Raw genomic sequence first — 27,046 nt, 5'->3', positions numbered from 1 at the left:
ATTGTGAGCCATGTACTAACCAGACATTCAGTGAAGGTCACAGCTTAATCCTAAAATGTATCCATGGTCCACTTCTATATGGTTTGGAGAATTGGTAGTGTCGATGAGGGTGGTAAGACCTCTAGAAGTCTCTCTAAGACAGAGACCTCAACTCTTCCTGGGACAGCATTCTCCTTAAGCGAAAAGGAATCCTGGCTGACAATAGTCACTGGGGAACCAGACCTCAGTTGGCTCATCTGTGAAATGGGGATAATATGGGTCTACCCGACACATTGTGAGAAATGACTAAGAGAATACTTGTGGAAATCCAGTGCCAGTGTGTAGTAGGAATCCAGAGCCTTCTTTTATTATCATTGTTATAATTATTCTGTTTCTTTGATAATGAACTCCATAAATTTTTATCCAGTGGACGTTCATTTTAATATATATGATGGATGTTTATATGGCAAGTAACTTTTAAACTGACATTTGCTTGAGAACAATGTCAGTTAACTTTTTTTTTTCCTCTAATGACGGATCCCAAAGGCCTTGTGAAGGGCCGGGGGGTAGGGGGAGGGAATACCCGTGAGAGGAGCTAGTCTTGGGGTTGGACAGAGAGGACATTTTTCCCTGGGGGAACCCACTGCCTCCATGGAATCAGACTTTGAGGACGCATTCTAAGAAGGCAGCAGACGTAATTCAGTCCCTGAGCTGAGGTCTTGGTTCTCACCCTTCACCTCAGAGAAATTTCAGAAGCGTGGTGAGACCTAAAATTTTAGTTATTTTTAAAAAGAATTCAGTCAATACCTAGTGAGCTGTTGCATTCTTTTGGTACATTTTAATTAAGTACCTGAAATTTTAACGCATGGGGTTAGGCTACAGAATACATCATTTCAGGAGCTTGCTTTTTAGAACCATCTGCATAATTAATTGTTTGATGTTAAAAGGCAATAGAAAGTGTTCTTATTATTGTTATTATGGATTTAGAGGCCCATCTCTGGCTCTGGCTATCAGAGTGTGAACTCTAGGGCAGAAGTCACATACATATATTGCTGTGTTTGCTTTGAGAATATTCCATGCATGCTGTCAGAGGATCCTAACAGTGCTGCAGATCAAATGCCAGGAGGGCTGAAGAAGTGTACTAAGGATGGCTTCAGGGAGAGGGGCAGAACCACTACGTGGCTGTTGTTGCAAAAATATTCAGCATTAAAAAAAGTGCATCCAGTCTGTAGGGGAAAGCAGAGGCCGGCCCTTCTTTCAATAGTAAAATGCATTTTTCCCTTCCTGCCAAAAAGAATAAGAAGTGTCTTGGAATAGTTGAAATAACAACCCCAAATTTTCTTCCCCTGTGTCAGGAGCAAACAAACAAAAATAATTACATCCTGCCACAGCCAAGGAAAATTTACTCTTTAACAGCCTGACAAAATGTCACAGAATTACATGCATCCCTTGGTATCACCTAACAAAATCCTGGATCCCCAAAGAAAGGCACTAGGCTATTTCGCATTCAGTGTATATAGGAAAAGTACAAATTTCAGGACAAAAACAGAAACAAGAAAAGCACCAAAACCTCCAGAACTTGACAGGAAAGAGAAGTCATCTGAGGCTGTTTGATTTCAGAATAAAAATGCTATTGCTCAAAGTCCTGTTCATTCCATTGGGTTTTACCCAATAACAGCAGATTTTTCACTAACCACACAATTCAGCCTGCCAGTCACTCTGCTGGCCGTCTGTGGGAGACTGACAGTTAAAACAGCAAGTTTTCCAGAAAGGCAATTTTTTAATAATAGGAATACACATACACAAACACATAAATGTGCGTTGGGTATGCAATTAATATTGGGACATTTAAGATATTTATGTCACTACTTTTAAAATGCAAGTCTAAGACAGGGTCATCTCTACTGTAACTCCAGGAACAGGAGAAATTGGCTTCATGAGGTCTTTTGAGAGTGCAGGGCATCTTACAAGTGCTAACGGAGGGGGGAGATGGTCATCTCTTCTCACGCAGACAGGACGGACTGAGAAAACATTGCCCAAAAGGAAGGGCAAATCCTAATTACAGAAGCACCCAGAATGCTGAGGAAAGGCCTGCATTACCCACATGTAAGTTTACCTCGTTAATGGATCTGGGAATGAGGATACAATGTTACGAGGTATCAGAGCTGACTTCCTTTTGGCGTCAGGCTATGCCAGGAGGTAAATATTTGAAGGTTAAGGTGAAAAGGCTTTGAGAAGTCTCCAAAGGAGGCAGCAGATATATTGGTAAGCCCCAAGTAATATTACCCCAAACATCTACAAGACTACTTCCAGATACTATCGTTTAGATTTTGTCTAAATAATTCCACATCTTAATATTAGTTTTCCTGTATTGCAAGGTGGAGTTAATCAGAAACAATGAGTTGACTGACAAATCTGAGCTTCAGTCCTCTCCTGTGAAATGCGGTAATAACAACTCCCTCCCCCTTTTGAGTTACCGTAAGAATCATATTTAATTAAATTATGGATTTGAGACTTAAGCTTGTTTTGCCTGAAGATTTTGGAATAGTTCCTTGGTAGAGACATTTGGAACCTACTTGTCTTTTGACATTTATCCTGGAAATCTTTCAAATAGAAAATATTGCCTTCTTTGTTGATCATGTTCATTAACAATGCATAAGCGAGGATCTTTGAGAAGGTATATGCCCCCCCCCAAATATGCCTTTTGTCTTTCAGTTTTTGCAGGATGATAAACTAAGTTAAATATTCTGATTGTCTTAGTCTACTATCCGGCCAGAAGCCAGAGCCAAAGGCATATTTTGTTTTCAGGTTAGGTTCTATAAATACCTGGAAATTCTAGATGAGATATGAGCCAGTGGCTTTTAAATGCACAGATAAACACTCAAGAGGGAAAAGGATCTCCTTAATTATCCGAAATGAAGAAGAAATTGAAAACCAGACAGGGCAGTGAGTTAACTGGGGAGATGATCAATCTTGGGTAGCTAAAACTTTGGATTTTAATGGCCATTCAGGAGGTGAGGCCGTGGGCCCATTCGATACGGAGTTTTGAAAGAAAGTCTCCTGCATCAAACTAGGATATTCAAGACTAGCCCAAAAAGGATAGACTGGACAAAAAAAAAAAAATAATAATAATAATCTGCCCACCAATAGAGGGAAATAATAAGAAATTTCTCTTTCTCTCGGCTTTGTTTAAAATTTTATTTCTCCTGTTAACCTGGCAATAGAACTCTTATAATGGAAAATATATAGTAGTTGAAATTAAAAATTCAAAAGATATATTACATAGATTAGACCCTCTAAGCAGAGAGCTAATGTGCTGGAAGCCAGATCTGAGGACCTTGCCTGGACTGCAGCCCTACGAGATAAAGAGATGAAAAAACTGAAGTGATTTGGAAAGATTTAGAAGAGAAGGTCTAACATGCAGCTTATAATATTTCCAGAAGCAGAGAACAGAGAAAAAGAGGGAATAAACATTATACGAAGATGTAACAGCTATTAATTTCCCAGACTTGGCAGAAACTCTCAGATTAAGGGAGCAAAAATTGTGAGCAGGACAAAGTAAAATCAATCCGCAGGTGGACACATAGTGATGGAGCTGCAGATGGCAGTCGTGAGGACTGAAGACAATTGAACAATATATTCAGGGTCCTGGGAGAAAATTTAAGATAGTTACCTAACCTATCATTCAAGAGTTGGCACAGGGGGATGTTCCAAATGAATAGAAACTGTTTTGACTAAGAATATTAGATTAGCTTCCTAAAGCTGCCATAATGAAGGACCATAAACTTAGTGGCTGAAAACAAAGAATTTTATTGTCTCACAATTCTGGAGGCCAGAAGTTTGAAGGCAAGACTTCAGTAGGACCTTTGCTCTCTCTCTCTCTCTCTCTCTCTCTCTCTCTCTCTCTCTCTCGGTGCTAGGGAAGAACTGTCCTGTACCTCTCTTCTAGCTTCTGGTAGCCCCAGGCGTTCCTTGCCTGTGGATGCATCCCTCCTATCGTCTGTCTTCATGTGGCCATCTCCCTGTGTGTCTTCACATCTTCTTCCCTCTGTGTGTATTTGTCTTTGAGTCCAAATTTCCCCTTTTTGTAAGGACACTAGTCATAATGGATTAGGACCCACCCCAATGACCTTAACTTGGTTAAATCAACAAAGATCCTATTTCCAAATCCTGTCACATTCTGAGATTCTGGAGGTTAGGATTTCAAGATATCTTCTTTTGGGGGACACAATTCAACCCACAACCAATATAGCCTTGCTAAAAGAATTAACAAGAAATATCTTTCAAGAGCAAGGAAAAATGAAAGGACTAATGCCATCTTGTATTATTCTTTTGAATCTTCTAGATTTGAAATGTTTTATAATTTTCCAAAGGAACATAAAATAAACACTATGCCTTTTCTATTCAATTTTAATAAAATATTAGGCAATTAAGAGCTTTTGAATAGCAGAAGAAAGAATAAATGATTGTATAATTTGTACAATTAAATGATTATTTTTCCAACTAATGAGTCAAGTGTTGGGGCTAAGACATCTCTGTTTTCACAAGATGTGAATACCACAGTTGGAAAGCACTGTTTGAAACCTTTTTTAAACTGTTGTGGGAATCCATTTTGTTTATAATTACAAAGATGAGAAACTATAGAAAACCATTATATAAGGAAAATCTTATTATAAGAAAATTGGACTGATCCTCTGAAAATTTGGTGAAAAATTTGACTATGTCTTCAGTTGTATTTGGTTTCTAATATTCTAATCTATGCAAATAAATAAACAAGAAATCTTTAGTGCTGTATAGAAAATTGAAATAGAAAATATACTGAACTACTTTTTAAAAAGTCACAAATTAAGAATTGTGATGATTATAACTGCTTTCACATTATCATTTAAAATATGTCATTATTCAAAGATGATATTTAAATATGACAATTAAAAATATTATTATTGTACTTTGGCAATAGCATCTGAGCTGAAAGAACAGTTTGTTAATTATTAGATAAAACTGCTATGCTTATAATTCTTTTTCATTGGGTACAGGGATTGGCCAACTTAAAAGAAAAAAGGATACAAATAATAGGTTAAAGAAGCAAAACCAGCAAAATTCAGGCAAAGAACATTGATTAATGAATTAAAAAAAGAGTTCTGAAAGGTCATGTGCTCAAGTTGGGCTAAGCCTCAGGCAGCTCTAACAAACATGACCAGGCCGTCTGTGTGGAGCAGGTAACCCATGCTGACTCCAAATTTGCTGACATTACAGGGTTATTATTTCTGGAAGGATGTAGCATTCTGGAACAATTTCTCTAATGATTCCATTAAGACCATGGTTTCCTTCAATTTGGGCTTACATATTTCATTTTTCACATTACCCTACACCACAAAGAAAAGAAAACCAGGTCTTGGATTGAGGGTCCGTGTCAACAAGGGGGGAAAAAAATCACTCAATTTTGATGGTACTTAACCCCATTTTATTTGATAAGCACATCTGTTTTTTGAATCACATGTCAGTGTGTGAATGATGAAATTTTATAAGTACTAGTTTAAAGGCAAAAAATAATGTGCCTTACAATAAGTTGTGGCCATTTGAGGATTTTTTAAGAAAGAAGTCGGTTATTTGCCATCATTGGTATTTAAAAAGCACACTATAGCAGAGAAGCTACAGGAAAAGGAAGCTCATAGAACAAAATGTAACAACATAGGCTTCTTTCTACATGACAGAATCACAATGAGCAGATATCTCTTAGTATCTTACCTTCAAGAGGATCTGCTCTGTACTTATTTGAGGCTGGATGAGGCTGTCTTTGGATTCAGGAAAATAAATACCTCTTAACTACTAAAAAAAATCTTTTAGAAATACTATCATAGAAAATTTTCTTGTGTATTCGAATATGAAGAATAAAAACGGGGGACCAAGACCTGGTAGAATGGTGGTTAAGTGTGTGCTCTTTACCTTGAATTGAATTTTGCTTCCCAAACCTACTTAGTAATTTGACTTGGAGCAGTCACCTAATCTCCCTGTGCCTCTGTGATCTCCACATAAAATAGTCATCACAAGAAGCCCAACCTGGTTGATTTTATGATGTTATTTACCACCAATAGGGTCGTGGTCTAGGGTAAATGTTATGTAGTGCAGCACAGGGCTGACATGCTTCAAGGACTAAAGTATTTTAAAATTAAGAGCAAACCAGCTCTAAAAAACAAACAAAAAATAAACAAACCCCAAATATATGCCTAAAATGAAGTTTTGGTTAGATAAAGTATGTCATTATTTCTCTTTCTAACATGTCCATGACTATATTGTTCGAAAGGGTGAACGAGCGATTGTGAACATTTATAGGTTAAGTCCACCCTTTCTAAAACCAGTGAAGTGTTTTAGACCCAGGTAGAGTGTACAGTTTTCACTAATATTATGGCATTTAACCTCAAAAGAAAAAAGTGTGGTAGACATTAATATTTCTATTTCACAGATGAGAAACTGCATTATAGAGAAATAATGCTAGTTACCTAACATCTTTGCAGGGCAGGGTTGACAATGAAACCCTTGCTCTATAACTCTGGATACTCAACTCCTTTCTACCTCCAAAAAGGGCTTTTCACTAACCCCAGGGGGGTCACCAATGTTCCCTTGGTCATCATTAGTGAAAGTGGTCTTTTCATCACATCACTACACTTCCCTTTTGAAATATCTGTTGACTTTCCATTGCTCTTTAGATAAATCAAAGTCCTTGCCATGGATTCAAAGACACTGGCCATGTGGCCTCAGCCTCTGTCCACAGTCTTTACCTTCATTAAATAGAGCAAACTGCCTATTATGTACCCAAGCTCAAGTACCCAACTCTCTTAGCTCAAGCTGTACCTGAATTCCAGATATCCTTCAAGTTTGGTGTACCATTGGGCATTTGTCCCCGATGTTAACTCTTACTTATCCTTCAAATCTCAAACTCAATCACGCTATTGTTTATACACATGAATGAGCTCCAACAAGATTTCACATGTTTGAGGACAGAGGCCATATCATGTTTATTGGTGTGTTTGTCGGAACATATAGTGCTTGTACATAGTAGGTATTCAATAGATACTTTAAAAAAAAAAGGAAACAAAATGTGAAACTTTAGTTATAGAGATGCAATAAGTTTAATGTAAATTCAGTTTTTCAAAAATAAGTACAAGGAAATGTCAAGATAATTTTAAGAGTCAAATCTTGGTAACAGTAGTTTCTAAAATGGAAATAGACCTGATTGAGAAGAAACAAACCAATTCGGAGGAGGAGATATGATTTTCACATTACTTATAAATGGGGAGCCCATCACTGGTAATGAGTAAGAAAATAAATATCAGTGTTTTATGGTTTTACAATTTCATGTTTATTTTTTTGTTGTCGCTCTTCTTTAATATAAAAAAACCCAATATTTTAGGTAAACATTTTCTAGAGAGAGAAGTGAGCTCATAAACTCACTTCCTTGAAGCATGAGCAAATTCAACAAAGCTCATTCTCAAGTGGAATGCCCTCTGAGAATTTCCTGGGTACTTAGACATGCATGGGGACCTCCCTGAGAGCACCTGTTTGATGTTGTATTAACTGTAAACTTGATTATTTTAAAGACCAAGCAAACATTTCTCCAGATTAGTTTTTGATATTTCTAAGTGAAAATAGCTCTATTGGCCTTTCTAATTATAGAATGCAATTACAAGCTCTTTATTAAGAAAATCATAGAATTTAAAAAGTATATGTAAAAATCTAGCTCTCAGCAAGCATGCACCCCTGTTCTGGAGCTATATTAACTGCATACACATTTACCTTCCTTTTATTAGTCATTGCCATCTAACCAAAGTTGTTTATTTATTTATTTATTTTTTAAAAGATTTTATTTATTTATTCACGAGAGACAGAGGGAGAGAGAGAGAGAGAGACAAGCAGAGGGAGAAGCAGGCTCCCAAGGAGCAGGGAGCCCAATGCGGGACTCGATCCCAGGACCCTGGGATCATGACCTGAGCTGAAGGCAGACGCTTAACCATCTGAGCCACCCAGGCGCCGTAACCAAAGTTGTTTAAATTATTCATTCAGTGTGCAAATGAAAAGTATGTTTAGTAAATAAATAAGTAAGCACTGAAGACTTAGGAAAAACTACAAGTAATAAGAGATAAAAAATATGAAAACCTGGCAAGTAGCATTTCTGAATTTACATTAGCTTCCTTGAATTATTGGAAATCTTCATGTTTGGTGTTAACTCAGATGGAAGTTGCTGGGTTAGTCAAAGGTCACTGTAATGTACATGGCTGAATACATTAATTTTATTTGTATTGCATGACATATTTTGCATATTGTTATTCATTCTCTCAGTTACCAATAACATGTTGGGGTAGATTAAAGATGGCCGTAACTTCTTTGCTATTCCCCCCACTGAAAAGCGAGATCTATGTTTCCTCCCCTTGACTCTGAGGGGGGAAAAGTTTGTGACTGCTTAACCAATGGAATATGATAGAAGTGATGTTGTCAGTTTCTCGGTGTAAGTTCTGGCTTTAAAAGAGTTTAAAAGATTGGCAGCTTCACTTCCTGCCTTACTGGAAGCCATGCCCTTAGGTGCTTGGGGTGCTATGTAAAAGAATTCATAAAAATCTACCTTGCTAGAGAGACCAGAAGGTGAGGCCCTGTGACTGTAGGAGAGAGCTCATGGGCAGGGACTGGCCTTCTATTTGTCTTTGCCACTGTGCTTGGCATGTGAGAGAAGCCATCTTGGACCCTTCAGTTCAGCCCAGCCACCAGTTAAATAGCATCAAGTGGCCCCCCCGATGCTGTGTGGAATAGATGAGTCACTCTGCTCAATCAGACCTCTTTTTTTGATCCACAGAATCGGCAGATTTAGTAAAATGTTGTTTCAAGCCACTAATTTTTGCAGCAATAAGTAACTGAAAAGCTTATTTATGTAGCTCCTCATATTACCAAATACTATCTCAAGAGCTGGAGGAATCAAGTCAGGACCCTCTCCTTAAATTGCTCGGGTAGCTTTTACAAAGAGAACCTTGTGTGCTTAAAGGGAAAAAAAAAAGAGAATCATTTTATTTCTAAATTCAGCTTTGAATCACCCAAAAGACATTTGGATCTTGTATGAAATGGCTGTCCTTTAGTTATGCCACGTGCATATAGGAAGTAAATATGGTAGATGAGGGTGGATAGAGAAGGGCCTGTTATGGACTGAATTTTGCACCCCTCCCTCCTAATTCATATGCCGAGGTCATAAATCCCAGTACCTCAGAAGGTGACTGTATTCGGAGATAGGGTCTTTAAAGAGGTTAATTATGTTAAAATGTGGTCGTTAGGGTGGGCCTTAATCCAATATGGTGCTGTCTTTATAAGAAGGGGAGATTAAGACACAGACACACACCAATGAAAGACCGATGTGAGGGAGACAAGCCAAGGAGAGAAGCCTCAGAAGAAACTAGCCTAGCCAACACCATGACCTTGGACTTCCAGCCTCCAGAACTGTGAGAAAATAAATTTCTGTTTTTTAAGCCACCCAGCCCATGGTACTTTGCTATGGCCACCCTAGAACATGATTCCAGGGGCTCATGAAGAAGTGGTGACAGTGAATAGTCCTCTTTTTTTCCAGTGGGAAACAAGAAGCAATGATGGATTTTAACCTTTTAGAATTCAGTGTGTAAATCTGGCATCATTGAAATAAGGTCTGGCTCTCCCATCCCTCTGGCATAGTCACATTGTAGGTAGGTGGGTTTGGGCTAATTGTAGGGCACACATAGGTCCTCAGAAGCTCCAGAGAAAACCTTACTTAGACTCACTGTACTATCAGGCTACTTCATATATCTATAGAATTTTAAGAGGTCTATCAACCAGTTAATATTTATACATCAGTGTGGCAAGGTATCATTATTATAGTAGTAGATGGGCACCATTTTTGTTTTACTGGAGGGAAATCCAATGTGAATAAAATAGCAACTTTTCAAACATGACATTTAATCCATGCATGTAAATCAAACTGAGAATCTATTATTCATTATTAAAAGGGGTGGCATATTTTTATTACCCTGAGAATGAAACACAAATACTGTGAAAAATTTAGTGCCTCTTCTTGAAATTTTAAGACACTTATCATGTAGGCAGCTAGCTGGTACTGGCACTCATTTTAAAATATAGCCATGAAATTAATAAGTTTGAAGTTTTATGCCTGAAAAGAGGATGCTCAATTTCAGTGAAATAGGCAAATTTATTTTTTATTTAAAGCTTCCTAAATACTTAAGATGGTAAAGTACTTCAGTAATGTTCTGATTCCAATACGTATATGAAGAATATAGTTCATATTCTTGTCATTATTAGTCATGGCCACAGTGTTCTTCCCTGAAGTGCTTTCTGAAAACTACATATATCAGAAACTGATTAAAATGACCTAAAGTATTAATTCTTAAAATATGATGAACCCAACATTTTGCAAGAGGTTATTTTCTATGTGACATTTAATATCAAAAAATTGAAATGATTTTAATAACTCATAGGAAGGAGTAGTCTTAGGAAAACTAGAGCCTGAACATGATTGCTTTTATTGATTATTGATTATTACCATTAATAAGGAATAATCCGAGAATATATTATATTATGCAGTTTTAGAAAGTTTTCCATTATGTTAGGTGGAGGAAGACTATTTTTTTTGTCAGTTCTTGACAGGGTCACTTCTGCTGGTCAAGAGGTCCCCCAGACTTGTGAGAACCTAGATTGCAAATGGCTTTCCCTGAATGGCATGGGTGGTCACTGACCATGCATCCCACTCTCGGCAGTGGTCTGGTTCTGCTAAGGGTTCAATGCTTTAGGAAAACACTTATTCTCACTGGCCTCAGTTCCCTTATGTGTACAATGGGAATCTAATACCTAATTCATAGAGACTTTGTGAGCATTAAATAATATGGTGTATAAATTGCTGAGCATAGTGGGTTGCATGGAGGAACTAATTCTATGCTATAACCATTTTTATCACTATAATAATGGTTTTATTATTATCTGTTTTCTATTATCTGTTTTCTTCTGTGTTAGGTTTCTCCAGCTCTTCAAAACATCTCTTCCAGAAGTATTAGTTAATCCAGGCTTGATTTATTTCCTTGAAGACAGCTCAGTTTCCATTAAATTTATTTGATGCTATTTTGCCTCTACTCATTGCTACAGAGTGATGCGAGGGGTTTCAAGGCCTTCAGTGTGGAAATTCACTTTATCACTGTGTCTCATAGTCTCTGGCAGAGAGGAAGAGTAAGGTGTAATTGACTGCCTGCAGTGTGTCAAGTTCTTCACAATATGCTTAATATACACCATCAGTGCAAACCTTATGCAACCCAATCTATTGTTAAACCCATTTTGCAGATAAGAGAAACTGAGGTTTTAAAGATGAGGACTTACCCAGATGTTTGATGCTGAAATTGCAACCAAGGTGTGAATGACCCCACAGTCCAAACACTGAAGTTCACAATCTACCCTAAAGGAAGCAGCAAGAACTGATATACGTATTGGCTTTTTCCATATCTCTAAAGTACTCCTCAATTCCTATTATATTTATTTGTATTTTTACCGGGCTTATTTCTATTACTAAAGCCAAGTCCCCCTGTCTTTTGAGGTTCTTCCTCTGTCCTTTTGGAGGACAGATTTTGTATCATGTAGTAAACTAACAATTGGGAACGAGGCTCTTACATTACATGATATCAACAGGTGGTCATTTAATCTTAAGACTATTTGGTAGTGCTAGAATGTGAGCTTCTTGGGAGTAGGAACTTGGGTCTATTTTGTTCACTGCTATATCTCTAGCACTTAGAAATGTGGCTGTCTCAAATATCTCTAAAATGAACAATTCTAAAAATTCCAGTCTCATTGCAGACTTTTATTTTTTTTTTTAAGATTTTATTTATTTATTTGACAGAGAAAGACACAGTGAGAGAGAGAACACAAGAAGGGGGAGTGGGAGAGGGAGAAGCAGGCTTCCCACCGAGCATGGAGCCCAATGCGGGGCTCGATCCTAGGACCCTGGGACCATGACCTGAGCCAAAGGCAGACGCCTAACGACTGAGCCACCCAGGCGCCCCTCATTGCAAACTTTAAATAGTCAACTATTGCCTGTTTCTTAGTTGAAATTTTTTTTTAACTTCAAAAATTTTTTGGTGTTTTATATAGATTGACATTCTTTATTTTATTGCAAATGCTTTTGAAATGCCACAAATCCATCTTTGCCCTCTGTGTCTACTCTCTACATCTGTTCACATCTGATGTATTCAGAGTTAAGAATGCCCTAGTTACCAAATAGTAGTTCTTGTTCACTTTGCATGCAATTCAACAATCAAATCATTTTGAATTCTCTAAAGAGGAGAAACTTGCTTCTATATTTGAACTTGCTCACATTCAGAGGGAATATGTTTTAATATTTCAATATCTATACAAAATGCTTCACAATTACTTCTAAGTCCGTAATTCTCGTATGAACACCGAGTGAAGTCACAAAGGGCTGACTAGGGTAAAGAATGTCTCCAAGGTCACATGGCCTGTTCATTGCAAAGAGGAGGGCCAGTTATATTTTCCCATTTATCAACCTCATACATATACCAGGCTGTGGTCAATGACTTTTCAACCAACGGGGCTCTCAAAGCTCACAGTGAAGGCAGGGAAACGATTTCTGTTCAAACAAAAACATCATGAACTCCAGAACCGTTGAAGGTCAGTCTAGTAAATTGCAAATCGGATCATGGCAAGCCTCTGCTTATGATCTTCTGGTGGCTTGCCATGGCATTGAGAATAAAATCCAAATTCCTTACCTGGGCCTTCAAACTGTATGTGATCTGGTCTCTATCCCTTTCTCTCATTTTATTTCATACTCCTTTTCTGCTTGTGTGTTTCACTCCAGCCTCATGCCTTTCTATTCTCTGAACACAACCAGCTCATTCTTGTTGCCGGGCCATGGAATTGGTTGTGGCTTCCTGCCTAGGAGGGCTCCTCCTTCCACTGTGACATGGCTGGTCTCAGGTTAACTGTCATTTTCTTCGACTAGATGTTCTTAATGTTCTTAACAGAATAGTTCCTCTGGTAATTTCCTAGTGCATCACTATTTTATCTTGCTTTTTTTCAACATCAGTAGTGATAAATTAGAGCATTTGTTACCATTAAAATTGTCTTATTTGGCTATTGATGACCCCTTCCTGCACCAGACAGTAGCTCAAAGAGGAAGGGAAACTTGTTTGTCTTCATTCCATTATTTTTATCCTCAGTGCCAAAAATGGTGCTTGAGTACAATATGGGCACTTAATAAAATGTCTGTGAATGAATGATTGAATAAATGGAGGGAAGTGGTAAAGTTGAATATCATTTTTGATGTAGTCAATCAACAATTTAGTAGCTGGGAAAATGTGAGCAAATCGTTACTTTCCTATTTTTTCCATCACCTGTAAAATGGGCTAATATCAATGCTATAACAGGATTGACATGCAGATCAAATGTGATAATGTGCATGTAAGAGCTTTGTAAAATAGAAAATTTTGCCCAGGTATTACTGTTATTATTAGATATCTTTGGTACGAAGTGGGTTGCCCAAAGGAAAGATGTTGATTAGCTATCATTGCCAAAATTTTCTCCTTTGCAAATGATATATTTGCCTGCTCCTTGTAAAACCATTTGTGGTTAATTTGTTGGTCTTTGATCTAATCATGCTGCAGATGTTCAGAAATGCCATCTTTTTGTGCATTGAGGCTCAGTCACTGGGGTTTGGAAAAGTAATGGGCTGTGCCCAATTTTTCCCCAATGTGTTCAACTCTCAGGGACAATGAAGGGAAAATTTATCTTTTGCCTAACAAGGAGAAACTGAAAAGAAAATTCAACTTTTTGTTTTCACGGTGAAAAAAAAAGGGGGGGGTGTAGAAATCCCAGAACTGAATTTTCTAAATTAAAATATTCAATTAGATTTTGCCATCTCCCTAGAGTGAAATATTCTTAGTTGAACATTTGAGTAGCATGTGAAGAGATGAGTTATGACATATTGAGGTTGAGGTCAGGTAATGGAATTTCGATATAATGAGATGACATGCCATATATTTCCTCTTGATTTCAGTCATGTTTGATGGGAAAAGGGGGAAAGGTCATATTTTTTAACCCGTAATTATTTAGGTATGAATCAGTTTGATTTTAGATAGAGATGTGGTTGCCCTAAGCTGTGTAAGTTGTATGATCAAGGACACACAAATCTGTCTTATCTTTCTGTACATATTGGATGGTGATACTAGAAGTGTGGTCTGAAGGACCACCTGAATTACCTTTACCTTGGCATGCTTGTTAAAATTCAGATTCTCAAGCCTTGCCCCAAGTTATTGATTCGAGGATGAGAATGAGGCCTGGAAATCTGCATTTTTGATAAGCACCCTTGGATAACTCTTATACAAATTAAATTTGGGGGACTGGGAGTCTCGATCCTTGAGGACACCATTGTATGATTATCCATGTTTCTCAAATGATTATGTTAGTTTTTGAGAAATCCAGAAATTAGATTCAGGGATTGTATGTTTTGAGAGATCATCGAATTGAGCACCCATTTCAGGGAGATTTTTGTTCCTGACTAATGACTAATTTGTAAGCTATCTGGTGAATCTAGCCCTTTGGAAAGACTCGTTCTTTAAGGATCCTGGAGAATGGGATTTAATTGTAGTAAAACTGTTTTTTTCCTGGTAAGCCCCATGTCTACTTTCAATGGCTGAGCTCAAAGTGAGCAATTTGTGGGAGAACAGGCTGAAACACGTGGAGGAAGAGCCGTAGATCCTCAGTGTGTAGGGATCAGGAAGAGAAGTAAATAGGCAGAGAAGAATGACTGTAGGCCTTTTCTCCAGGAATCCAAGGTAAGCTTTCTGATGCTGCACCTCCTACATTCAGGAAGCATAATAGCATGAATGGCTCTGCAGTAGATTGTCAAAAGTCAGAAACCAGTTCCACCCTCTACATCTCTTTTCTGTGTGACCTGACGCTTGGTCTCTTTGTCTCATTTGTGTCATTCATAAAAATGGAGTTAACATAAAATCTACTTCATAGAATTCTTGCGGTGATTGAGTTGACAAGGATAAGTGATTTAAAAGTGATTTAAAAGATGCCTTGTATTTCATAAACTTTCAACAAATGTTAACTTTTGATATACTCCCTTTTAGGATTAAGGAAAACAAACAAAAAATCAATTTGCTAAAACAGGGCCCTGAAACAACTACATTTGCACAGGAGAGTGCATGGTTTTCCAATGCTGTAGGAAGGAAGAGTTTTCTCTCAGAAGCTATGACGGTAATAGCTGTCACCACCCTCTGTCCTTGATATTTCATCCAAGATAAGTTTCCAAGAATAATTACTTTCTTGGGCGCCTGGGTGGCTCAGATGGTTAAGCGTCTGCCTTCGGCTCAGGTCATGATCCCAGGGTCCTGGGATCGAGTCCCGCATCGGGCTCCCTGCTCCTTGGGAGCCTGCTTCTCCCTCTGCCTCTCTCTCTCTCTGTCTCTCATGAATAGATAAATAAAATCTTTAAAAAACAAAAAAAGAATAATTACTTTCTTTTATTCCAGAGCAGAAAGACTGTGGGTTAGAGCTAATTTGCCTATTTATTTATCTTGGCTGAGGGAATGGAAAGGAATATAATGGTACTATTAAACTCTCACTGGATAACCTAGAATACCCTGTGCTGTGGTATCAATTCCTGTTCATCTGTCCAGAGTTATCTGCCTCAGAAAGAACATTTTGTGATTTCTACTTCAAATTAAGTGTTATTTATTTACTTCCTGAACTCCCCTTATTCCTTAGAATGTTAGCCCTGGAAGACATCGTTTAGTTTATTACCCATTCTGTGTACTTGCCACCTTCCCTTTGACACCACTGTCCTCCCCCCTCCTCCATGCCCCCCCACAACGACGACCACCAGCATTTAATAAATGGTAAAACCAAGATCCAGAGATGGTAGGTTACCTACTTAAGTGGTAAATTGGGATTTGATCTCATGTTTGTCTGATGCCAAAGCCCATGCTTTTAACCACCAGGATATATAGCTTCTCTTTTAAAGCAGGGAAGCAATTAAACCAGATGGGAATGCACAAATAGGATTGAAGTAATCTGTATGTAAAGGCAAAGAGAACCATTTAAGATCATTTAGAAGAATCGGAACCAAAGCCATGTGTAAGCAGCACCATGGTAGACTTACCTGGAACAATTTAAGCATTATGGAGTATTCTGCTTTATCTATGGAAGTGCAGATTATATGAGTATTTGCATGTTCCTCTACTATTGGCTTTGTCATGAACCTGACAAAAACCAGTACACCCTTGACTTTATCTCAGGTGACTTAGACCTATGGCTCTGAGACTCTTTTGGGCACAATAATTGTCTTCAAAGAACAGTTAAGACTGGACTTGAGAAAATACAAAGCAGGGCCAGCGAAGCAGTTTACATTAGCTTGGTTATTCCATGGTAACAAAAAACCCTTATGACATCTCAGTGGCTTACTACGGTAGAAGCTTAGTTTTCACTTGAGCTCCATGTCCTCTTCAGGAAAGCAAGGGGTTCTGTTTAACCCATTCTCATTCTGAGTCAAAGACTAGTTGAAAGATCACCATATAGAATGTCATTTGTCACTGAGGCAAAGGACAGAAAAAAAGAACTCTCGAACATCTAGAACCAAGAATAAATGCTCCAGCCTAGAAGTGATACTTGTTATGTTCACTTAAAGATCATTGGCCAGAACTAGTAAAGGACCCACACAACCACCAAGGAGCTTGGAAGTGCAATCCTACCGTATGCTTAGAAGGTGAAGAGCTAGAAATATTTAATGAACAACGTTAATGACATCATGGCTTCTCAGGAGTGACCGGGGTGCTTTCTAACAGTTAGAACTCTTCCCATATAGATTCATTCACCTTATGAATTGGCAAACCTTCCCATCAACATAGGGTTCAGGTAGAGAATGAACAACTGCCTTGCGTATTATAGAACAGATTTCTAACTGATCAAGGGATTGAATACAACACCGTTTCTCAATTTTTGTGTTGTATATATCACCAGTATTTTTATTAGATAATCTGTATTCCTCAAGGAATTTCTAAAAATGCCCTTTTCTGAAGTCACTGTGTATTTACAACTCTTTTCTTCTTATTATAATTATTTACTTTACATTTAAGTGCTTTAAAATTCTTAGAAGATCTTAGTAATTGTGATGAAAACACAGAAGTCTCTTAGCCCTTATCTGGGCCCCACTTGTCTGTACTTCTGCTTGAGCACCTGTAGATTAGAAATTATTACCTCAAAGGTATTTTTCAAACTGAAGACCCCAAGATTCTTTGGTTATAATGAGCAGAACTTGGGAAAGGAAGAAGAATTTCCTGATAAAGAGGCTCTTATGAGCCTCTGCGTGTGTGTGTGTGTGTTTGTGTGTGTGATGGGCAGACAGTCGAGACAATAATTTTGACAATACTTAATATGTATGTGTGTATATGTATTATATATTTTAATATATGTATGTTTAACAGAAATAATACTAGGAAGTTAGATTGTTGTAAGTCTCCATCAGGGCTTTAATGTGATGCTAAGGAATTACAAATTATATGGTAAATATAAGGTGAAAATAAGATGTCAGTTAGTCAAGAAACAGTCTACCTATAAGCAAAAAGTGAAGCTTATTCTTAATCAAAGTTAAGAAACCTTTTGTTCAGTGCCAAAGACAAAAGTAACTTTACATGACCAGCATACAGAACAAAAAAAAAGAAAGAAAGAATTTTCCATATGATATAAATAGTTTTATATTATATTCAGGACTTCACAGTAAGGAAATATGGATACTTGACCATGTATGACTTTTTGACAGCCAATAATAAATTTTTCTGTTACATATTATAGATGATGCTGTATTTTTAAGATTTTTTTATATTTGATATTTAACAGTTGGACTATGATAAGCCTAGGTGTTATTTACTTTTTTATTTCGTCTTGTCAGGATTTTCTGAGTTTCTTTGGTTTTGTGGGTTGATGTCTTTCATCAATTTTGGAAAGTTCTTGGCCATGATCTCTTCAAAATGTTTTCTATGCACCATTGTCCTTCCTTTTTTCCTTCAGGACTCCAATTATGTGTGTTCATTATTGTCCCACAGGTCTTACATGCTCTGATCTGGTTTTTTCTTTTTCCTTTTTTCTGTTTTCATTTATTTTATCCTTGTGCTTCAGGTAGGATATTTTTATTGGTCTTTCTTCGAGTTCATCTATCCTTTTCCTCCTATGTCCATTTCTACTGTGAAGTCCAGTCAATAAACTTTTCATTTCAAGTATTTTATGATTTTTTGTTGTTGTTGTTCTAAACTTTTTACAAGTTCTCTCCTGGAGTTTCCTCTCTTTCACTGTTTTTATTTCTATCTTTTCCTCTATTTCTTTATCTTAATTATGGTTGTTTAATGTCTTCGTTAATTCTAACATTGGGTCAGTTGTGGGTTAGTTTCCATTGACTGTATCTTTTGTCTAGACATCATACGTTCCTGCTTCTGTCGATGTCTCATAGTTTTGCACTGTGGGCCAGACATAGTATATAAAGAAATTGTAAAGACCGAAGTAGAAAATATGTATCTGCCACTAAAAAGCTGTCTCTGTCAGGCAGCTGGGGTGAGGGATTGATCTCTCTGGTTAGAATTAAGCTAAGTTGGGGTTAAATTATAGCTTTAGTTAGTTTTAATTCATTACTGGTTTTCAAAAGTCTTGAGGTATAAAATGTTCCACCTTCCAGTCTGGCTTGGTGTCCGAGCATCATGTAACTGTGGGATTCTGCTGTGCTCCCCAGCCCTGCCTCAGGATTTCTGTGCTGTGCCACTAAAGATCTCTCTTTGACTCACCCTGGACCCAGTTACTCACATGTTGCTGAGCTCTGGATACAAGTCCTAAGGTTGAGAGTTGGTAGATAGGACTTGCTATGTATCTGGGGCCCCTATGTCTTCAATATTCCACATCAGTCCAAGATTGCTAAACATTTGACCAGTTTCTCCTTTTACCTGTAAAGTCTCTCACCCAATGACAGGTCTGCTCCCTCACCTGTTCCCTGAAATTAAAGCCCCCATCAAGACTTAGCTCGTACATGAAGGATTTATTCCACTCTGAGATTTGGTTTCCCCTAAGTTTCTTTATGTCCTCAGTTCCCCTGTGGGTTCAATAATATACATAATTGTATAATTTAACTGGTGTTTTTTCTTTATTATAATGGGAATTATGGTCATTTATGATCATCCCCCTCATAGGCAGAAGCAGCACTTTGAAAGGCTTCCGGTTTTTAAAATTTAATTTAATTTTTAAGATTATATTTATTCATTTGAGAGAGAGAATGAGAGAGGGAGAGAGCACAAGCAGGGGAAACATCAGAGGGAGGGGGAGAAGAAGGCGCCCAACTGAACAGGGAGCCTGACGATGTGGGGCTCGATCCCAGGACCCTGGCATCATGACCTGAGCCAAAGGCAGACGCTTAACTGACTGAACCACCCAGGTGCCCTGGAGGTCTTCGGTTTTTGAAATCACTGTTAATTTTTTTCTGATTACAAAAATAATAATCCTTTTCAAAATTCCAGAAAGTCCAGAAAATTGAAGAATACTTTATCAATATGCATTTTCATCATTTTAAAAGACTCTCCTAATCCCCTCTGCTTTGCTTCGCTTTCATAGTATTTGGTATCCAAGGGGAAAGAACTTTACTTTCTTTTCCAATTTTCCATGCAAACTTCAGCCTTCAAAATTCTTGTTTGCTTCTTGGATTTTGCTTGTTCGTTATTCTCCTTTCACGTGCACATTCTGTGCTATGGAAGATGAAGTGCATCATCCTTATGTCACACAGTGAACTTTAGTTCTGTAGAGTCTCCTTCTTCAAAAAATATTCTCTTCTTGGTACTCAGAAAATAAGGGACATTGTGACCCGCCAACCACCAGGACTCTCATGATGAGATGGCATTGGTGGTTGGCAGAGTCCAATACATTTATTTCCCTCATTATATAGCATTCAATTACAAAGCTGTTGAGAAATGCTCATGGAAAATACCACATCATAAGACAGCTGTGGAGGTATTCAGGTTTGTGGAAAGGATCCTCTGAGAGACACAATGAAACTTAGTGATCGTTTGTTGCCCAAGAGGAAAAGAATGAGTCTCCAGCAACACATTACAGAGCAACAGATCTCTCCTATGATACACGGTGAGGGAAAGATACTAAAAGAACAAATAAGATAAGACAACTATTGTCAGATAAAGTAAATTCCTTCATTTGATAACATATAGCTCTTATCCTCTTTTTCAATCAATATTGGTGACTAGATTTTGTCATGTTCATATACTTATTTTTTTTCGAGCTGTCAGGATAGTTGCATGTGACTCTTCTATCTTGTAAAATAGGTTGCAGTGGAGTTTCCTTTTGTGCATGAGGATTGGCTTCTTCTTTACATAGTCACCGCGGATGCATACTGCCTGGTGGTAAAAGGTTATGTCTGGTAGCTTTGCACTGTTGTTTCTCATAGGCAAAATGATGTTTGTTTACATGTTTACAGATGAACTTTCACCTTGATATGTTCTTTTCTTCTTTAGTAAATAAACTGTAATCTAACTCATAAATAGTTGAGATAATGTCTTAAGATAATAATAATAATAGTTATGTGCATTTCATGTTTTTATGACCATTTTTATTTTTATTGTCCAGCCTGATAGTTGTATCAGTTCTGTGAGGAAGATGCTTATATCCTGGTCTTTTATTTGTTTCATTTTTTTAAACTTCATTTACTTCTTCTAGAGAGAGAGAGAGCACAAGCAGGAGGGGAATGGGGAGAGGGAGAGAAAATCTCAAGCAGACTCCGCGCTGAGTGGAGAACCCGATGCGGGGCACGATCTCACCACCCTGAGATCATGACCTGAGCTGAAATCAAGAGTCGTTCGCTTAACCGTCTGTGCCACCCAGGCACCCCTCCTGGTCTTTTATCAATGAGGAGACTTGAAGGCATCAAAGCCTTGATACAAAAAAAGAAGTGACTAGCCCGAGACCACAGAATCTTAACAATAGACTTGAGCCAGTACTGCTCAAATTCTTACTTTATCTACTTTGAAAGTATCACTGAGTCAGATCAGGTTAGTATGAGAGGGGTACTTCTAAAGGCAGGGAGGAGAATAGATAAAATTATTGTAATGACATCAGTTCGGCTTTATTTTTAAATGATGATCCAAAACAGATTTCTGACTCCAATTTTCTTCTTCCTCCTTCTCATTTAGCTTTTATTTTCTTATTGCAAAGGTTACTCACAGCCAAATAGCCAAATGAAAAGTATGGCTTGATTAAGAATCTCTTTTGTCAGTAATTTGTGTCTAATGTTTTTAGCTTTCCCATGGGCTGTTGTAGAAAATGGTAAATCTGGTTTAAATGAAACCTGATCCTGTTAATGGTTTAATAGCAGCTGCCACAGGGTTATGGTATTTTTCAACAGATGCTTCTGTTTCATTTTAAACATAAACTAAGTCTTAGACTATTTACATGAATCATATAAAATATGCCTACACACTTTTGGCTAAATATATGGCTCTAAAATAGTCTTAGGCAAGTCCCTATCTTTGCCCATTTATAATTATTCACATAGAATTTTAAAATGAAACCCAAGCCTATACTCTATTTTTTTAAAAAAAGATTATTCATGTCTTCCACTTCCCTAAAATTCTTTTTCTTAAAGATTTCATTTATTCATTTGAGAGAGAGGGAGAGCACACAGAGACAGAGGGAGAAACAGACTCCCCCGCTGAGCAGGGATCCTGATGTGGGGCTCAATCCCAGGACCCTAAGATCATGACCTGAGCTGAAGGCAGATGTTTAACCGAATGAGCCACCCAGGCGCCCCCTAAAATTCTTTTTTAAAAGGCCGAAGCACAGGCTCCATCTCTACAACTGGGGACCTGAATGATGGTTTGGTCAATCTGATCATTTCATCTATCTCTATGCCTAACACTGTTTATCAAACACTGACAAATTGCTTATACAGTGACGTGCATTATAATGTCAACCGAAATAAACAGGATAGTCACAAAATGGTTTGTTCAACCACTTTTTGAAAAAGCATCTCTCCCACGTAAAGCACTTGTGCTGGGTACGTGAGCACTACAAAGATGAGTGACAGGCAAGTAAAACAGTGATTGTGACAATTGATAGAAATAGTTATACAATAGAAATGCCAGCTCAAGTAGAAAGGACTGAAAGTACTCTGTAGGGTGTTAGGTAACAGATTACAAGTTTGATTCCCAAAGCTCATAAAGTGCAGAATCTTGAACTGGCAGAGTCGTATTTGTCTTGTTGCTTGGGTCACATTTTCATGGTGGCATGGTTGCTCAATTACTTTGGGCTAGAAAGGTTATTCATGTAAATGCATCCAATAGTGAATTTTTCTTTAATTTTTTTTTTTTAATTTGAGTGTAGTTGACACACAATGTTCCATCAGTTTCAGGTGTATAACATAGTGAACTGACAAGTTTAAACATTATGCTGTGCTCACCACAGGTGTAGCTACCATCTGTCACCATACAACACTATTACAATATCATTGTCTATATTCCTTATGCTGAGCCTTTTCTTCCTGTGATTTATTCAGTCCAGAACTGGAAGTCTGTATCTCCCACTCCCCTTCACCCATTTTGCCCATCCTCCCATCCTCTTACCCTCGGACAACCATCACTTTGTTCTCTGTGTTTCTGATACTGATTCTGCATTTTGTTTGTTTATTCATTTGGTTTTTGTTTGTTTTTGTTGTGTTGTTGTTTGTTTCAGATTCCACATACATGAACTCGTACAGTATTTGTCTTCCTCAGTCTGGCTTACTCTCTCAATCCATTCATGTTTTTGCAAATGGCATGAGCTGAACCTTTTTTATGCCTGTATAATATTCCATATATACACACACCACATCTTCCTTATCTATTTGTCTTTCAGGGGCCTCTTCGGTTGCTTCTATATCTTGGCTATTATAAATAATGTTTCTGTGGGAACCAGTAGGGAGTTTCCTCAAAAAAAAAAAAAAAAAGAAATACCATGTGATTTAATAATTCTATTAATGGGTATTTATCCCCCCAAAAGTGAAAACACTAATTTGGAAGGATATATGCGCCCCCTGTGTTTATTGCAACATTATTGACAATGGTAAAATTTTAAGGGCAAACCATAGAAGTAAAACCCATTCTTTACTTAATTCTAAATCATATGTAAGTATCATTGAATATAGCATATTTCCACGTACAAGCATCCTCATCTTCCCTTGTCTTGATATCTTTTCCTAGGTACTCCCTCCTAAGAAAGATGTGAAACCTGGCATGGCTTTCTTGTTTGAACTCTGTCTCCTTCGTGGGAAATATGCTTGTTTTGACTGGGTTGTGGGCTGGGCAGCCTTCCCTTTGTGTGATAACAACTTTGATGTAGTGGAGGGAAAATTCAAGTGTCCCCTTCTCCGAGGACATTATGACCAGACACTTGACAACTTCAGGAAAATGGAAGATTTTATTTGCTTGGACTTGGACCACTGGCTGTGCAATCTCTACTTTCAGGTTTGTAATATGATTTTGTAAGTGGAAAAAAGAACTTAAAATTTTTCTAAAGCAGCTTATATTTAGCCTTTACCTTACTTTTTGTGCTGTTGAAATTTCAATAAGTATCATAAGCCTGTAAAACAATCACATCCTAATGCTTTCTTGACACTGATTAAATTGATGTCTACAAATACAATTCTAGAATTGGCAGAAATCTTAAGGAAAATTTAATCCAAACTTCTAAGTCATGAGTGGCCCAGAAAAGTCACCCAAATCCTTCAATTCTCAGTTTACAATTTGTTGCTGCTGCAGCTGATCTGTCTCACCAACTTGGGTATAAGGCTATGATGTTTCCTTATCAGAAGTACTAACTATGCCACTGTTGTGTGTTGGGCATTGCTTATTCTAAGGATACAAAAGAGATTAGATATAGTCTGTGCCTTCTAGATGCTTGCCTTTTATTTGATGAGACCGGCATGTGTTCATAAAAAAAATAATTAATGACCCACATTTCCACAGGATAAAAATCGCCATTACCAAGCTCCCTTTGCCATTCATACATATCACTTCAAAGCATGCTGTTTTATTTACCTCAAAAATTAAAAAACAAAAAACACTCCAAAAAAACCTTGGACATATACCATTTATCTGTATATATTTGGAAATGTATTTTCTAACCAGATCTTTTAACAGAAATGTCATTATAAATTCATTCTAAGCAAGTGCCATGGAGGATTCCCACCCCCCCCAAAAAATGACAGCATACATAAAGTATAATAAAGCATTCCAACACAATTTTAGTCTATTTCCGTCCTATGTGTCCAAATTTGTTCTTTCTGATTATGATGTCTTTCCACAGTGCCTGTATCATAAAATGCTATGTGTTTTTCTTGCTTACCTACATGTTTGAATTTTCCCAGTCTGTCTGTCTATCTGTCTATCTAGCTAACTGGCTAGGTAGGTCTCAATCAACCTAATCTAATGTATGTATGTATCTATCTATCTATCATCTGTTATCTACCTATCACCAACATCTATCTACCTAAATCATGGAACTCCTAAATATGGACATTTCCAAGAAACCCATGCAGTTTTGGCTTAAAAATCAGCAGCTATTTATTCTTCTTGTGTGATGGTCTTCCTGTTTCTTATTTATTTTAAGTTGAATCAGTTGGCATTTTTTTTCCTTTTAGCTAATTCCATTATAATGTTTTGCTGAAATATCTTTTTGAGATATTATAGGTTGCTGTTAAGAAAATAAATCTAAATCCAAATATGTGCCTTTCTACTCATTCTGAAAATAGTGTCGTTCTGAGTCAAATTTGACTGTACATTGAAATCATGTAAGAAGCTTTTAAAATACCATGCATAGGTCTCGTTCCCAGAGATTTTGATTCAGTTGTTTTGAAGTGGGGTGTCAGGATCAGAAATTTTTAAAAGTTTCTAAGGCTTAGAAACACTATGATATAAATACATTTGAAAATGAATTCAAAGGAGTTATTGAAAAATCACCTAAATTTTGAAGAAAACTATAGATAACCCATAAAACAATGTTTAACAAATTGGTGACTTGAATACTGTACCAAGAAATCAAAATGGAATAAAAATAAAAATAGAGTTGTAAAAGAAAATCAATTTTGATATAGGTTTGCTAGCTAATGTGAAAGGCATCTGTAACTTTTTACTAATTGGTACCTAAAATTCAGTAGTCTAAATTATAGCAAGGAAAGTCAGCACCAATTTTATTTCATAAAAGGTCATCTGGGTAGTACCCGTATTGATTGTAAAGATATGAGTATTTTATATTTGAGATAAATCAAGAAGTGATGTTTAAAATTTACAAGGTCAAGAAAAGTAGTTATTTGATAAACAGCATTAGAAAGCTTGATTTCACTAAAATCTACTTGATTTGGACACATTACTAACATTTTCCTTTTTTTTCTCTGAATCCCTTTTTAAAAAATTGGTGAAAAGTAATATTATGATTTATCTGTAGAGCCCACTGGCCATTATTCATTACAGATGGTTATAATTGTCTACTAACTTTCTTATTTGGTAACAAATCTTCTCTCTGTCTATTTCAGAGGGGGGGGGGATGCGGGGTGGATCTTATTAAGGAGAATAGTGCCATTAGTCAATATATGATTTTCTGATCATAAGGCAGAGTAAATAGGAATGTATTTGCCTCTCTTTCATGAAGATAAAAATGAAATTTTCTTATCTTGAAACCCGAGTTTCCTCTTATGTGAAATTCTAAAATTTTGGGATTTTACCAGTGTGAGTTTTCTCAAATGCAATTTTTGAACAAGTCAATATAATTTTTGAGTACTCTTTTTGGAGTTACTCGGAAAAAAAATAATAACTTGGAACAGGGAAGAGAAAAGGTATTAGAAAAGTGGTTTCTGAAATGCAGCTTTAGAAGAGATGAAAAGAAATAAGTCAGATAAATTATGATCATTTACCTCCCATTCTGTTAGTGGAAGGAAAGTGCCAAGGCATGTGGCTTAGCCGTGACCTCACATGTTCTACCACGTTGTGATTAGGAATAGAACTCAGGCTCACACCCTGAGCGTGGAGACAGGAGAACAGGTCTGATTCGGCCCCCATAGGGTGTGTGAAAGAATTCAAGAGGAACAACTATGCAAGCAGGATAGCCTTTAACTTTTTCCCGAACTTCCTCACTTTTCTGTTTCATTTCCTGTGCCATTGATTATTTCCACCAAGCACTTTATTATTAAAATTGCAAACATAGAAAAGTTGAAAAAAAATGGCACAGTGAACACCCATACGTTCACTGCTAGATTTTGTAGTCTTGTCTTTTATATTTGAGTTAGAAATATTGTTTCTTGGAGATAGTAAATACTGAATGAATATTTGCTAACTTGATCCCGGTATGAATATCAGACAAACAGTGTTACTTGTGAGAAGAAATTAAAGAAAATTGTAAGGTAAGACAAAGAAAAAACTAAGAACTGTATAGAGCAATGGTAATACCTAAAGCAATTATGTAAATCTGCTAATACAAAAAAATGCATTCTTTGTAAGGCAGCCAAACAAAAGCAAACATAAGGTTTGGAAAATTAAATTCATCATTGACCTTTTAGAGTTTGCAAATTGCATCATTGTTCTAGGCTGAAATTCACTGTGTGTGTAATATTTTCAACAGTTTAGATAAGAGATTTCTCTCTTAATAGGTTATTAAACTTCCTCTGTGTTTGGATGATCAACAAACCTATGAAAGACAAACTCCGCTTTCCCCTGAATTTCCAGTTTCTTTAATGGCTGAAGCACAGAAAGTAGAATCAGGCGTGGAGGAGAATACCCCCGGCCTTTCAGAGAAACAAACAGAGGAAAACATTTGTGCATCATTGGATGATAAAGCTCAACCCTCCCTACACTCTTCTCAGGGTTAGTAGACCGTTTTCAGCATTCTTTTACTAATATTTCCAGTTGTGTTATGTTACAGAAAACTGAGAAAGACATTTTAATTTTTAATGTATTTCTTTCTATGCCATGCTGCT

At 37.1% G+C, this 27,046-nt stretch overlaps 1 protein-coding gene across 1 annotated transcript in view; it reads left to right on the top strand.

The window, feature by feature from the left end:
• LOC114212517 (uncharacterized) overlaps window positions 1-27,046 on the top strand; it is a gene marked incomplete at its 5' end in the record, with an annotated part of 237,378 nt that overhangs the window by 86,694 nt on the left and 123,638 nt on the right. The window contains 2 exons of the mRNA XM_028107391.2: window positions 23,280-23,543; window positions 26,720-26,933. Of these exons, the coding sequence (XP_027963192.2) occupies window positions 23,280-23,543; window positions 26,720-26,933 (478 nt within the window). The remainder of the gene's footprint in view (window positions 1-23,279; window positions 23,544-26,719; window positions 26,934-27,046) is intronic.

Source organism: Eumetopias jubatus, unplaced genomic scaffold, assembly GCF_037043125.1.
Source record: "Eumetopias jubatus isolate StellerSeaLion01/CBP00866 unplaced genomic scaffold, mEumJub1_p1.0 scaffold_6, whole genome shotgun sequence".
Taxonomy (NCBI): domain Eukaryota; kingdom Metazoa; phylum Chordata; class Mammalia; order Carnivora; family Otariidae; genus Eumetopias; species Eumetopias jubatus.
Note: the sequence above shows the minus strand (reverse complement) of the source record. Positions and strands in the feature narration are given on the sequence as shown.